The following is a 15,370-nucleotide window of genomic DNA, read 5'->3' as shown; positions in this document are numbered from 1 at the left end:
GAGGAAGGCTTTCTTATCTCTCCTTGTTATTCTTTGGAACTTTGCATTCAAATGAGTATATCTTTCCTTTTCTCCTTTGCTTTTGGCTTCCTTTCTTTTCACAGCTGTTTATAAGGCCTCCTCAGTCAGTCACTTTGCTTTTTTTGCATTTTTTCCCCCCTTGGGGATGGTCTTGATTCCTGTATCCTGTACAATGTCACAAACCTCCGTTCATAGTTCATCAGGCACTCTGTCTACCAGATCTAGTCCCTTAAATCTATTTCTCACTTCCACTGTATAGTCATAAGGGATTTGATTTAGGTCATATCTGAATGGTCTAGTGGTTTTCTCCACTTTCTTCAATTTCCATCTGAACTTCCCAATAGAACGGGAAAGACTAGAGGTCTCTTCAAGAAAATTAGAGATACCAAGGGAACATTTCATGGAAAGATGGGCTCAATAAAGGACAGAAATTCTAGGGACCTAATAGAAGCAGAAGATATTAAGAAGAGGTGGCAAGAATACACAGAAGAACTGTACAAAAAAGACCTTCAAGACCCAGATAATCACAATGGTGTGTTCACTCACCTAGAGCCAGACATCCTGGAATGTGAAGTCAAGTGGGCCTTAGAAAGCATCACCACCAACAAAGCTAGTGGAGGTGATGGAATTCCAGTTGAGCTATTTCAAATCCTAAAAGATGATGCTGTGAAAGTGCTGCACTCGATATGCCAGCAAATTTGGAAAGCTCAGCAGTGGCCACAGGACTGGAAAAGGTCAGTTTTCATTCCAATCCCTAACAAAGGCAATGCTAAAGAATGCTCAAAGTACCGCACAATTGCACTCATCTTACACGCTAGTAAAGTAATGCTTAAAATTCTCCAAGCCAGGCTTCAGCAATATATGAACCATGAACTTCCAGATGTTCAAGCTGATTTTAGAAAAGGCAGGGGAACCAGAGATCAAATTGCCAACATCTGCCGGATCATTGAAAAAGCAAGAGATTTCCAGAAAAACATCTATTTTTGCTTTATTGACTATGCCAAAGCCTTTGACTGTGTGGATCACAATAAACTGTGGAAAATTCTGAAAGAGATAGGAACACCAGACCACCCGACCTGCCTCTTGAGAAACCTGTATGCAGGTCAGGAAGTAGCAGTTAGAAATGGACATGGAACAACAGACTGGTTCCAAATAGGAAAAGGAGTACATCAAGGCTGTATATTGTCACCCTGCTTATTTAACCTATATGCAGAGTACATCTTGAGAAATGCTGGGCTGGAGGAAGCACAAGTTGGTATCAAGATTGCTGGAAGAAATATCAATAACTTCAGATATGCAGATGACACCACCCTCATGGCAGAAAGTGAAGAACTAAAGAGCCTCTTGATAAAAGTGAAAGAGGAGAGTGAAAAAGTCGGCTTAAAGCTCAACATTCAGAAAACTAAGATCATGGCATCCGGTCCCATCACTTTATGGCAAATAGATGGGGAAACAGTGGAAACAGTGGCTGACTTTATTTTTCTGGGCTCCAAAATCACTGCAGATGGTGATTGCAGCCATGAAATTAAAAGACGTTTACTCCTTGGAAGGAAAGTTATGACCAATCTAGGCAGCATATTAAAAAGCAGAGACATTACTTTGTCAACAAAAGTCTGTCTAGTCAAGGCTATGGTTTTTCCAGTGGTCATGTACGGATGTGAGAGTTGGACTATAAAGAAAGCTGAGTGCCAAAGAATTGATGCTTTTGAACTGTGGTGTTAGAGAAGACTCTTGAGAGTCCCTTGGACTGCAAGGGGATCCAACCAGTCCATCCTAAAGGAGATCAGTCCTGGGTGTTCATTGGAAGGACTGATGTTGAAGCTGAAACTCCAATACTTTGGCCACCTGATGCGAAGAGCTGACTCATTTGAAAAGACCTTGATGCTGGGAAAGATTGAGGGCAGGAGGAGAAGGGGACGACAGAGGATGAGATGGTTGGATGGCATCACCGACTCAATGGACATGGGTTTGGGTGGACTCCGGGAGTTGGTGATGGACAGGGTGGCCTGGCATGCTCCCATTCATGGGGTCACAGAGAGTCAGACACGACTGAGTGAATGAACTGAACTGAATTACAGCCCATGGGCCAAATCTAGTCCCTGATATAGGACTTGTTTCTATAAGTCAAGATTATGATGATAAGGAATATGAAAGCTGAACCTAAATGAAGCAAATGTTACTCCAAACAAAAGAAAAAAAAATCCATTCTTTTCAATAGTAGACCTATATTACAAAAAAAATTGTACTCAATTATTACTATTATACTTTAACTTTGGTCAATAAAAATCTCATGGAAATTGTTTTTTAATTACTTATATAAAGTACCTCGTGACTTTCCTGGTGGCTCAGATGGTAAAGAATCCACCTGCAATGCAGGAAAGGACAATGTGGGTTCAATCCCCGGGTTGGAAGGTCCCTGGAGGAAGGTACGGCAACCCACTCCAGTATTCTTGCCTGGAGAATCCCATGGACAGAGGAGCCTGGTGGACTGCAGCCCATAGGGTCACACAGAGTCGGACACAACTGAGGGACTAACACAAAGTACCTATGCAATATTCTCATTTTGCCTCTTGGCCCACAAAACCTAAAATATATTCCTGGGCCCCTTATAGAAAAGGCTGTTGACTCCTTCGTCTGGTCCACACCTCCTAGGCTCCACCTCCCACCGGTTAGGGACAGCTGCTTCAGCACTGTCACCCCCAGCCAACAGGCTGACGAATCCGTCAGGAAGGCTGGATGTGCTGGGCACACTTGGGAAGGTGTGGGGCAGGCAGGATTGGGGGTGCACAGCTACTTCTTAGCCATCAGAGTCTACCAGTCTGTTGCTAATGTTCTCAAAGACCTGCATTGCTCCTGTGTGGATTTTCAGCTAACTAGCTTTCAGGGGGAAGAAAAACACACAGTGTCCTCCTCTGATTTTAAGCTTGTCAGGCTCCCCACTGCAGCAACAGAAACTCTCAACATCCTGGACCCATGGGAGTGTCCCTGGGTCAGCTTCGGGAACAGTGCTATTTGCAAACCCACCGAGCTGGACAAGGAAGAGGACCTGACGGCAAATCAAGAGCAAGTGATCAGAGGCTCTTTGGGCTAAGCCCTCCCAACCTTGGGTTTCTGTTTTTGTTTTCAGATCCATACAGGAGCACAGCAGTGCTGAGTTGTCAGTCCAAGGTGTCCTTGGGCTCCCCTGTCCAGGCAAAGCTGCTCACTGACCTTTGCACAATCCGGATGATGATTCCCCATCCCATCTAACCTCCCCCAGAGCCTCCTCCCTCACCCGCTCACACCATCTCACCCTGTCACAGCCCACAGCCTCTATAATTGATTTCTCTTCCTTTCTGGCTTAACCCAGAGCCACCTCCACAAACTCCAATAGCCAGGTCCCTATGGGTCATGGGAGATGTTCAGGTTGTCTGACAGTTTAATTAGATCACTTTTTGATGACAGCCAGGCCCGCTGCTGTGAATGAGCATGAGTGAGAGGCTTAAGGCGATAGAGAAAGGGGATACAATATGTTCTTTCTCTGTCTTACAGACACTTGTTCAATAACTGTATTATTTCTGTCCTTCAGGATGGGAAAGATCTTTGTCTGCTCCTCCCATGGCATCATTTCTGCACATGAATGATGTGTGCAAACACCTTATGGGATCCAGGCTGCTATGCCTAAGTGTGCCTTCTCAAAATTAAATTTCATTGATTTCTCTGAATAAGTAATACATGCACATAATGCAAACTTCCAGCATTACAAAAGGTTATACAGTGATAAATCAGTCTCCCTTCCACCCTGCCCCCTGAGTCTTAGGGTGGTATTTTATTTATGCCACTAACCTGTGCTGTCTGACCTTGCCCCAGTGCTTCCAATTATGAAACTCGTGTACTGTTTGCATCTGACATTATTGGTTTTTTAATGGGTCTTTTATTTCAGATGGCTGAGTAAAAATGGGATTCAAGAAATACACAACTGTGCATTCAATGGAACCCAACTCGATGAGCTGTAAGTAGCCCCAACTATTCTTCCAGGCCATTTAGAGGGAAATGGCTCTTATAACAACAGTGATGTTTATGTGGCTTTGTGTTTCCCTCCTTCTTTTCTCAACTCCATCCCCAGGAATCTAAGTGATAACAGTAATTTGGAAGAACTGCCTAATGATGTTTTCCAGGGAGCCTCCGGACCGGTCATTCTGTGAGTAGCCTCCCTCGCTTCCAAGTGAAAGAGATCAGCGTCTGTAAGTTAGCAGTCAACTTTGTCCAAGAGATCAGTGTCTGTAAGTTAGCAGTCAACTGTCTCCCATTCAGAGATGCTTACAGGACAGGGCTGGCAATTAAGATCAAATTTTATCTGCATCATCTGCAAAGGTGTAGAGGACAATTTAGGGCTGACCTACACTCTAAATATCAACACTGTGACAACAATAACACAACTATCTAATGAGCACTTACCAAGTCCCAGAGAGTGTTTCAAAAATGTAAGAGGCATTTTCTAATTTACTCCTTATAATAACCTCTGTGGTAGGAGCTATTTGGTCCCATTTTAGAGAAGGGAAAACTGGCTTCCCTGGAGGGGTCAATTTGCCCAAGGTCACAGAAATTTTAGAGCACAGACGTAACACCAAACTGGTCTGACTCCTAGAACACTCTTAACCACTCTGCTATACATCTCTTCCCTGAAAGGGAAAGCACAGTTCTCCATCTTCACCCTCAGGGTTCAGGAGTTTTGTTCAAACCAGTGAGAAATACACACATTTATGTTTGGCTCCTCTTTGCCTCAATTCCAGATCTCTTCACGTGCCACCAGTGCCTCATGGGACTGTATCAGCACCTCTCCTTCTATTGTTGCTTGCTCATCTTCATTTCTCCCACCAAGAGTGACTTTCCTCTGTTTTTATTTGCCCCTGCCCTTCCCTTCCAGATGGGTCACTCCAACCCCCAGCTCTTCATTGACAATCTCTGCTAACAGTGAATTCCTCCTCCTGCAACTCCCACAGCCCTCATGGCTGAAGGGCCCAGGTCTGCAAGAGCTTCTTTAAAATGTATTTCCCCAGGTTCTAAGCAAGACCCACTACATCTATGAACAAATGTATTACAGGAAGAAGAAAGGTATCCAGAAGGAAGAAGTCAGATGTAGGAAGAAATAGTAAGCAAAGAAACAGATAAACACGTGAACAGACGTAAAGGTTTGCAGAATGACTGTTACATAGCTATCCTGAGGTCAGTTCAGGCACTTGAGAGCCACTAGCTTGTACCTCTTACTTGGCAGTCAGTACATAGGTTATTTACTTACCTGCCTACCAACTATCAACATCACTTTCATTTTCACCACAAAGCTTTCCAGTTCACCCTTGAACAACACAGGTTTGAACTGCATGAGTCCACTTACATATGGATACTTTTCAATAAATATGTACTGTCTGCAGTTGGTTGAATCCTTGAGGCAGAACTGTGGATAAGAAAGGCAGGGCCATGGGACTTGAGCATCTGTGGATTGTGGTGTCTTCAGTGGGTCCTGGAATCAATTCCCCACAGACACCTGGGGGCAACTGCATTCTCCTTCAGGTTGGAACCTGTGCATCTCTAGAATGAGAGCCTGTGTGGTAGAGCAATAACTCAATTAATGATTATTAATGATGATAAAGGATCTGTTGTAACTTTTATGTGGGACTCTATCTCTTTGAATAAGTTCAAAGATCATTCCAGAATGCCTGGTTTCAGAAAGGCAGCATGTACAAAGGAAAGGATGTTTGCACAATTAAAGCAGAGATGCCAGAGAAGACTACCTAGGTTTAAAACCAGTTCTCTCACCTCTCTAAACCTCAGTTTCCTCACCTAAAACAATGACAGGGACAATAATATCCATGTCCTAATACTGTTTGAAGCTTAATAATAATATATATATAAGGGTGTGTGTGTGTATGTATACATATATAGAGAGAGTGAACATATGTATATTCACTCATTGAACAGATAGATTTTTAAGCACCAGCCCTATGCTATGCACTGCATATAGTGCAAGAAACAAAAGTTCTTCCTCACAGAAAGCTTATATTCGTATGAAGGAGAGTCAGATATCAGAACTAAATATGCAACTTAATATATTGAACTATGATGTACGCTATGAAGCATCAAGTAGGACCTGGGGGTAACAAATGCGGAGCACCAGGCATACAGTCCCTGTGCTTCAAAACACAGAGTCCTCAGAACTTGTAGGGCTTCCCTGGTGGCTCAGTTGGTAAAGAATCTGCCTGCAGTGCAGGAGAGGTGGGTTCGATCCCTGGGACAGCAAGATCTCTGGAGGAGGGAATGGCAAACCACTCCAGTATTCTTGCCTGGAGAATCATGTGGACAGAGGAGCCTGGCAGGACACAGTCCATGGGGTCACAAAGAGTTGGACACGACTGAGCAACTATCACACTCAAAACTTGTAATGCTTAGTCGATGTTTCTTATTCTCAGAGTACCTGGGAGACAAACAGAGAAAGTGTATTTGATGTCTTTGACCAGGAGAACAACAGAGTGTTAATTTCACTTAGTGAACAGTCCTAAAGGTTTTGAACATACCTAAACCAGCACCCCTGTCTTTTATGGCAGAGCATGTCTGTGATGGGGTAGGTTTCCACATGTGACCTGTACCAGATACACTATGACATCACAGCGCCTTAACTACTGTCTGCTACTGAGAACATTCGAGCTGGACAGGATCTTGTCTAGCTCACCACCCAGCTGAGGAAACCAGAGCCAGAAATGGCAAGTAACCTGCTAACCATCACACTGCTGCAGTAAGTGGCAGAGCCTGGACCAGAAGCTAGGTCTCCTGCCTCATATCCTATGCATTCCCACCATACCATGTCACCTAAAGTACTTCAATCGGTCCAACTGAACATCTAAAAGGGACCCTCAATTTACTGTGAACTAAAACAGGGGGAAAAATAACTATAAACACCAGAGCCCGCCCCCAGCCCAAGAAGACTAGTAAAAGGTAGACACACACAGCATAGAAGAATGTCCCCTGATGTTGACAAGTGGGTCCCAGGCTGAGGCACTGCACAGTGTGTCTGACCAGGGTCTCCAGTGGAAAACACCAACACAGACCCCCAACCAGCCCTGCCACGAGGGCCAGCAAGAAGAGGGATGACATCATCACCAGCAGTTTTGCAGAGCCCTCAAGTTACAGGCCCATTTTCTACACTGTTACCACAGAAACAGTGAGTAAAATTTACAGAAAATCCAAAGGAATTATGAAGCATTTGCCATGACTTAAAAGGTAGAGGGGCTTCCCGCCTGGCACTAGTCATAAGGAAACCACCTGCCAATGCAGGAGACATAAGAGACACAGGGTCTCTTATGATCCCTGGGTCAGGAAGATCCCCTGGAGAAGGGCATGGCAACCACTTCAGTATTCTGGCCTGGAGAATCCCATGCACAGAGGAGCCTGGTGGGCTGTAGCCCATGGGGGTCACACAGAGTCGGACACTACTGAAACGACTTAGCAAGCACGCAAAAAGGTAGAGAGGGATAATACATTTCTATACCTTCTCATGTCAATGCATGAGGATATATGTGTAAGATCCTGGCCTACACCCCAGTCTCTAACTGCTGATCACCTCCTCCTCCCCTTAGGGGCAAGAAGGTTGGTCAGCTTAACATTGAACCTCCTTTTTGGGGGCTTTCAGGTTAGTCTGCAGATGTCTTCCCAGCCTCTCTGGCTGCTAACCTGGGGCTCTAGGACCTAGTCTATCCTCCATTTCCAGCCTTATGTGCCAATCCCAGGTAAACCCTGACCTGAAGGCTACTTGTTTAGTGTGTGTGCAGAGTACAAGCCCATGCTGGTGCTGTGGGTTCATGGGTAGGAGAAGTGAGTGTAGACTGCGCAGCCCACCACAGACGCAGCTCAGGCTAGGGCTGTGACTGTGGCTTGAATCAGATTCCTCTCACTGAACATCAGACAGTGATGTGGGTATTTGCATGCAGAAGGCTTCCTGGAAAGTGTTCTTGGAGCCTGTGGGGAGTACTTGATGGAAGCAGAATCAGGCTAAGAGAGGTGAACTACACTGCATTTGCAACAGAAGTTTCGGCTGATTCTAGGGGGAGCTCTGGAGTTAGAATGGCCCTTCAGAGTTGACTGAATTAAGGCCAGAGACTGATCCTCCTCATCAACAGTCACCGGGTGCAGGCAGGCCCAGGGGAAAAGTCAAGTCTTGGGCAACTCAAATGAGGGCAAATTGCAGAGCGGAACTCAGCAATGGGCCACCTCAGCTGTAAGTGGTCCTCAAATGCCCTTAAGCCATGGTTCTAAATTTGACCATGCATCAGAATCACCCAGGATGCTTATAAAACTCTAGATGGCTAATCCCCACTTCCAGTGGGTTTGATTCAGCAGGTCAGGGGTGGGCCTGAGAACCTGCATCTCTAATAACTTTGCAGGCGAAGCTGATGTTGCTGGTCCAGAAAGCACATTGAGAATCACGGCCCCTGAAGCAAGGCTGGGAGTTGGGAAGCTTGGCCTGGTCTCCACATCTCCTCCAAGAGCCAACAGTGGTGTATCTTCCTCCTAGCAGTCTCGGTGCTTTGCCCCAGTACATATATGCAAGGGATTCTAAGGGAATTAAGGGGAGGGCACCCAAACCAATCATAACTCCTTTCCTGAAGGCAAAAATTTTAGCTGAGTGAAAATCAGGGAGCCCCTGAACACCTGAGGGTGCAAGTATAAGATGTTCCATTGCAAAGAGAAATAGATGCAGAGAAAGCCAGGGGTACACAGACAAGCTCCACTGAGTTTCCAAGAGCAGTCTAGCATCCTGATTCCCCCCTCATGAGTCTTGACCTTGAACATCAGCAGTCATCTGAGTTTTCACCTGATATTCTGAACTCACTCAAGTTTTCTTTTATTTTTTTAAAGCAGTCAAGCAATTGCTGTTTCCTTGGGAAACCGTTTCCTGTGGGGAAAATTTAATGCATTGCTTTCGCAGGCTGGAGCCAGTACAATCATATTCTGATGGTTTATCAAATTGATTTGGCTATAGCTCAGATTCATTTGATAGTTCAGATTCAAACACTGAGTTATTTGTATAAGAATGATTCCCTTCCATTACCAGTATACCCACAGTCCTATAGATAGTAAATTGCCTTTTTATTCCACCTGGGATCATGAAAGAGAGGTCTTCTAGCCATCTGTCAGTGTAGTATACACCAGAAATGTGCTCTCACTTATGGAAATGATTGACCTGTAATAACATCTTTGCTGGGAAAAATAGAAATTGTTCAAATCAAATTTGTGGCACTGGCTATAATGCACTTTATTAAACAGGGCACAGAGCACAATTTAACGTCTGCCTCTCCTGACTCAGCATCTTATTACTGACTGCTGTTTCCCTTTCTGCTTTGTAGCTCAAAATCAAGAATGTTAACAATGTTGAAACAGTTTAGGATTGCTAAATCCTGTCAGCCATTGTCTTATGATGTCTCCTGTTGGGACTACTTTTCAGGATTTCAATTCTCAAAACCAGTCACTTCCAGAATGGAACATGTTAACCAAAGTGGGACCTTATAAAGAAAAGCTGCCATCATGAGACCAGCCTGAAAGACAAGGATTAATAACACCTGCCCATTTCTACCCTTTCTCCTGTCCAGCCCACCAGCCCTAGGAACAGTCAGTAATAAAGCAGACATCCTCACTCATTCACTGAACATAGCAGGGCTTACATGTCATATATTTGGTACGTGTTGATTGAGCATCTATTCAATGTGAGTCTGGTTCTCTGCTAGATGTGAGGGATGTTCATTGCTCTTAAGTCACCAAGTCGTGTCCTACTCTTCATGACCCCATGGACTGCAGCACGCCAGGCTTCCCTGTCCATCACCAACTTCCCTGTCCAACACCAACTTGCTCAAACTCAGGTCCATTGAATCGGTGATGCCATACAACCATCTCATCCTCTGTAGTCCCCTTCTCCTCACGCCTTCAATCTTTCCCAGCATCAGAGTCTTGTCAAATGAGTCAGTTCTTCGCATCAAGTGGCCAAAGTATTGGAGCTTCAGCTTCAGCATAAATTCTTCCAAAGAGTATTCAGGGTTGATTTTCTTTAAGATTGACTGGTTTGATCTCCTTGCTTTCCAAGGGACTCTCAAGAGTCTTCTCCAGCACCACAATCAGAAAGCATCAGTTCTTTAGCACTCTGCCTTCTTTACTGTCTAGCTCTCACATCCATATATGACAACTGGAAAGACCATAGCCTTGAGTATACAGTCCTTTGTCAGAAAAGTTATGTCTTTGTTTTTTAACACACTAAGTGAGTCATAACTTTCCTGCCAAGAAGCAAGAGTCTTCCAGTTTCATGGTTGCAGTCACTATTCACAGTAATTTTAGAGCCCAAGAAGAGGAAATCTACCTCTTACCCTTCAAACTCTACTCTTCTATTTGCCATGAAGTGATGGGACTGGATGCCATGACCTTTGCTTTTTTAATATTGGGTTTAAAGCCGGCTTTTTCATTCCCTTCCTTCACTCTCATCAAGAGGCTCTCTAGTTCCTCTTTGCTTTCTGCCATTAGAGTGGTATCATCCACATATCTGAGGTTGTTGATATTTCTCCCAGCAATATTGAGGCCAGCTTGTAACTTATCCAACCTGGCATTTTGCATAATGTGCTCTGAATATAGGTTAAATAAACAGGATGACAATAAATAGCCTTGTCATACTCCTTTTTAAATCCTGAGCCAGTCAGTTGTTCTATTCGGGGTTCTAATTGTTGCTTCTTGACTTGCATACAGGTTTCTCAGGAGACAGGTAAGATGGTCTGGTATCCCCATCTCTTTAAGAGTTTCCCACAGTTTGTTAGGATCCACACAAAGGCTTTAGCATAGTCAATGAAACAGAGGTAGACATTTTCTGGAATTCTCTTGCCTTCTCTGTGATCCAGCAAATGTTGGCAATTTAATCTCTGGTTCCCCTGCCTCTTCTAGACCCAGCTGGAACATCTGGAAGTTCTTGGTTTATGGAATGTAAAGTTTATCTTGGAGAATTTTGAGAATAACCTTACTAGCATGGAGATGAGTGCAATTGTCCAGTGGTTTGAACATTCTTTAGTACTGTACTTCTTGGGAATTGGGATGAGGATTGATCTTCTCCAGTCCTGTGGCCACTGCTGGGTTTTCCAAACTAACTAACAAATTGAGTGCAGCACTTTCACAGCGCTCTGCTGGAACTCCATCACCTCCACAAGCTTTATTGGCAGCAGTGATTCCTAAGGCCCGCTTGACTTCACACTCCAGAATGTCTGGCTCTGAGTGAGACACTACACCGTCGTGATTGTCCAGGTCATTAAGATATTTTTTTGTGCAGTTCTTCTGCACAAAAAGATTCTTTCCATCTCTTCTTGATCTCTTCTGCTTCTGTTAGGTCTTTGCCATTTCTGTCCTTTATTGTGCTCATCTTTGGATGGATGTGATGGATATAGAGACTCAAAAACAAACAGTACCAGCCCCAAGTTATCTCATTCTGGTAGAAGGACAAAAGCTACTGTGCAGAACTATAATCTCTGCAGAAATCACAGGAGGTTTTAGTAACAGAGCAGACACCCAATAAATCTTTGCCATGTGATACGGTGACTTAACAGATGAAGCAACAGTATGAGGAGGTAAGCTCTCATCTCATGTCCACATCTGTGTAATAGCCATTCCTTTCTCCTTCCAGTCATTTAATAATGAATGAACACCTATTGTGTGCCATGTTTAAGACTCTCAAGACTAATCTAATAAAATCACTGCTTTCAATAAGTCATTCTTCTGCTCAAAAAAACTCTAAACTCTTCCACCTGGCTTTCAAGGTCAGAGATCAAATCCCATCCTGTGGTTCCCTTAATTACTCAAAATATGGTTGCTCAGAATCAGCCTTCTGAACACCCCTCACTGTTGTACTTTGTGTTCTGGGCCTCACCCCAAGCCTACCCTTAGCCAGTAGTCACAACAAACCCACTTCCATGAAGATGTGAACAACTGATAATGCCTTGTTTTGCTATTCCCCCTGGGGATATTTGCATCCTAAGAGTGGAATATGCTTTTACAAAGGAATTAAAATCTAACATTAGGTTTCCAGATCACATGGAAGGGACTGTCAGTGATTAGACTCTGTGTGTCTGCGTATTTACGTTAGGGGAACAGAGCAAAAGTGGGAATATTTGCAGTTTAAGTCTCACTCCATACTGAACACTCTCTACTTATCCCCTCTTTGTCCCTACTGATATAAATGTTGATAGATTTTTCTTAATCTGTGAAGGTACCAGAGAAACATTTTTCTGCCAGTCCAAAATAAGGAAGTGTTATGACAGTTTCCTTGTTTGGTTGCCCTAGCAAGTGTCCAGTAAGCTTGAAGTAAACACTTCTACAAACACTTTTACTACCCAGGAACCATTTCTGTTAAAGAATCAGCTTTACCAAACTCTAAGTGACTCTGCATCTCTCTCCTACCAACCACTCTTTCAACATCCACCAGCAGAAGATCTGGATCCCAAGATACTGACAAGATGCCACAGTCTTCCAGAAGTGGAGCCACCTGTGCAAATGACAGCAACTCACATATTTTGCAGCTGCGATGAGGAGTCTGCAGTATAAGCTAGCTCCAGAACACCGAGCAAAGAGACAGGCACCAATGCTTCCCAAGCAGACCTCCCGATCCAACTCCTAGTCACTGAACCGCACACAGCTCAACCCATTCAACACATTATTCTACTGATTCTTTAATCTGTGTCCATCTCCTTGTAAACTTTGCGCAAGGATGCTCCCTTCCTTGGTTCCTTTGATACTCTCAGTCACAAATAATTGCCCGCTGCAGAAGCACCATTAAGCTGAGCTCCTTTTAAATCCAGATTTCCTCTCTCAGTCTGCCTTGCACACTTCTCCCTTTAGAATTGCTCTCCTGTAAGACTTCCTTCAACTTCTCACTTTCTCGTAATGCTGAGGCATCTCTGTTAATCAGACAACTCTCCACTGAGTAGATTTCTTGAGCCCAGCCCTGTGCCAAATGCCAGGTAGAATACAAAAGTATCTTAGTAATTCCTGTTCTCAGAGCATCTAAAATCTAGCTGAGGAGACAAAACAAATACACATGAAAAGTTGAACAGTATGAAACAATAAAAGAGACAATACAAGGTACCAGACCTTTGTAAGTACAAGAGGTCAGAAGACATCACAGCTGGCTGGGGTGATCTATCATTTCCTTTCCTAGTCCTCCATCAGGCCACTCCTTAGACTATCTTTGAACAAAGCAATAATTTTCTGGGTGCTTACTATGTAAAAGGCACTGCTGAGAATGAAAGGAGTCCTCTGCCCTACAAGAGAGAGAAAATGCAAATACAAAGAGCTTGTATATAAAGAAAAAAATGGTAACTGAGAGAGGCAGAAAAGTATACAGACTATAGTGCTGTTGCATTGTTAATGGCTTTCAAGGAAAAATGCTTCTACAGCTGTTAAAAATGATGGAGATTATGGGAGTCAACGTGAATTTGTTTGAGTTCTCTATTTCTGCATAAAAGCTATCCTTAAACTCAGTGGTTTAAAGCAATTGTTCCATTTTGCCACAGTTTTGTTTTAGAAGTTTGGGTAGCTTGTCTTGTCTCTGATCCACGTGATGTCAGCTCAGGTGGCTGAGTCTGGGGGATGTATTGCAAGTTGTCCTCTTCACTCAAGTATCTGGTGCTCCTTGGTACCACTCTACACAAAGACACACATACACACACACACGTGGCATCTTATCCTCCAGACCCTCTGCACCTGGCTTAGACTTTTTCCAGCATGGCACTATCAGAGCATTCCGAGTTCTTGCATGGCAGCTTACAGCTCTGTAAGATTTAGAAGCTATCAGTGCTCTTAGAAGCAAGGTCCAGAACTGGCAGAGTAACACTTTCATCATACTCTACTGTAGTCCAAAGACATCATGGGGATTCAAGGGAAAGGCAAATAGACCATCTGTGGAAGAGCATGAAGAAATTGCAGTCATCTTTAATCAATGAGAAATATAAGCCAATGAGAGTCAGTGAGAGTCAAAGAGAAAATATGATGCCATTGCATGCAATATAAAAATTTATTTTGGGAAATCTTCAGTAATGTGATTTTTATATATTCTAAAATTAAGAGGTGAAGGCATAACTAAGAAAAAGAGTCTTCTGTTTTGTATCACTTGATTTTAGAAATATTAAAAATGCTAATGGTAAGTAATAAATAATCCCCCTGGTTTAAATTACTCCTGAAGGACTTTGCTTATGCCTTCATCTCAGTCCCCATAGGAAGCCTTGAACTGTTTTAGACAAAACAAGCAATCTTTGCTCCCTTCCATATTTGAGGAAAAAAAGAAGAGCCCATATACCAGGCAAAATAAAAACTTGGTCCCAGGGACCAGAATTTGAGTGTCAATAGCAGAACTGGTCAGAGGAACAATTGCCTGAAGAGAGAAACTGGAGAGATTTTTTTAGGGCAGAAAAGAAAGTTGAGAATCTCTGCAGCAATAGAAAGGCTAAGTGTTGAACAGGCTAGGACAGCTGGATCTTTCAGCATCAGAGAGTGAAGACTCACCACAGTGACAAAGGTTCATGGATCAGACTCTCAATTCCAGGGACCCCAGCTCCACAGAATTAGAATACACAGGCAAGAACTAGAAAAGAGACCTTGGAACACCAAGAACGTTTATCCTGTGGTGACAGCAATGAATGTGTGAGAAGCAATTAAATTCCAGATACACGTGGAAGGTAAAGCCAAGTTATTTTGCTGAGGGAGAGTACACAGGGTATGAGAGAAAGAAGAGTCAAGGGTGACTTCCAAGTTTTTGCATGAACAACAGGAAAGGTTGCAAGTAGAGAAGGTTTGGGGTAAGATCAGGAGCTCAATGTTTAATATCTAAAGCTTTATCTGTCCATCAGATATACAAATAGAGATAATAAGGAAATACTTAGGAGTGATGGAACGAGCAAGCAAAAATCAGCAAGCACTCTGAAGTATCTGAACAATAGCAATGACAAATTTGATCTGTTGGGTATCTAACAAGGAGGGGGACTAAGTAAAATATACAGAGGTATTATATCAAGACAATCATTAACTCTGAAAATGTAAATTTCCCTTAGTATCAAGCAGGGAATTAGCAGTCCAGGGATTAGCAATGGTAGATAATTGCTACTAATCCTAGACTGGAAAGGCAAGCGAGGATGTGATCTAATTGAAGCACAGAACTGGGATGACTGGTAGCTGCTGGATCCTCCACAGATCTGTGTGATGAAGCTGGAGTCACAGAAGAGCCGCTGCCTGAGGCAGAGGAGGGATGAGAAATGCCCCCGCTTCACCCTTCCTCCCACCTGCCAATCCCACCAGTGCCATT

The 15,370-nt window shown here is 43.6% G+C and overlaps 1 protein-coding gene across 3 annotated transcripts in view; it reads left to right on the top strand.

The window, feature by feature from the left end:
- FSHR (follicle stimulating hormone receptor) overlaps nucleotides 1–15,370 on the top strand; it is a 188,172-nt gene that overhangs the window by 161,248 nt on the left and 11,554 nt on the right. For all 3 annotated transcript variants that reach the window (XM_043468525.1, XM_043468526.1, XM_043468527.1), the window contains exons 7-8: nucleotides 3,944–4,012; nucleotides 4,127–4,201. In XM_043468525.1, the coding sequence (XP_043324460.1) occupies nucleotides 3,944–4,012; nucleotides 4,127–4,201 (144 nt within the window). The remainder of the gene's footprint in view (nucleotides 1–3,943; nucleotides 4,013–4,126; nucleotides 4,202–15,370) is intronic.

Source organism: Cervus canadensis, chromosome 5 (assembly GCF_019320065.1).
Source record: "Cervus canadensis isolate Bull #8, Minnesota chromosome 5, ASM1932006v1, whole genome shotgun sequence".
Lineage (NCBI taxonomy): Eukaryota > Metazoa > Chordata > Mammalia > Artiodactyla > Cervidae > Cervus > Cervus canadensis.
The sequence above is the reverse complement of the archived record's forward strand: the minus strand, read 5'-3'. Positions and strand labels throughout refer to the sequence as shown.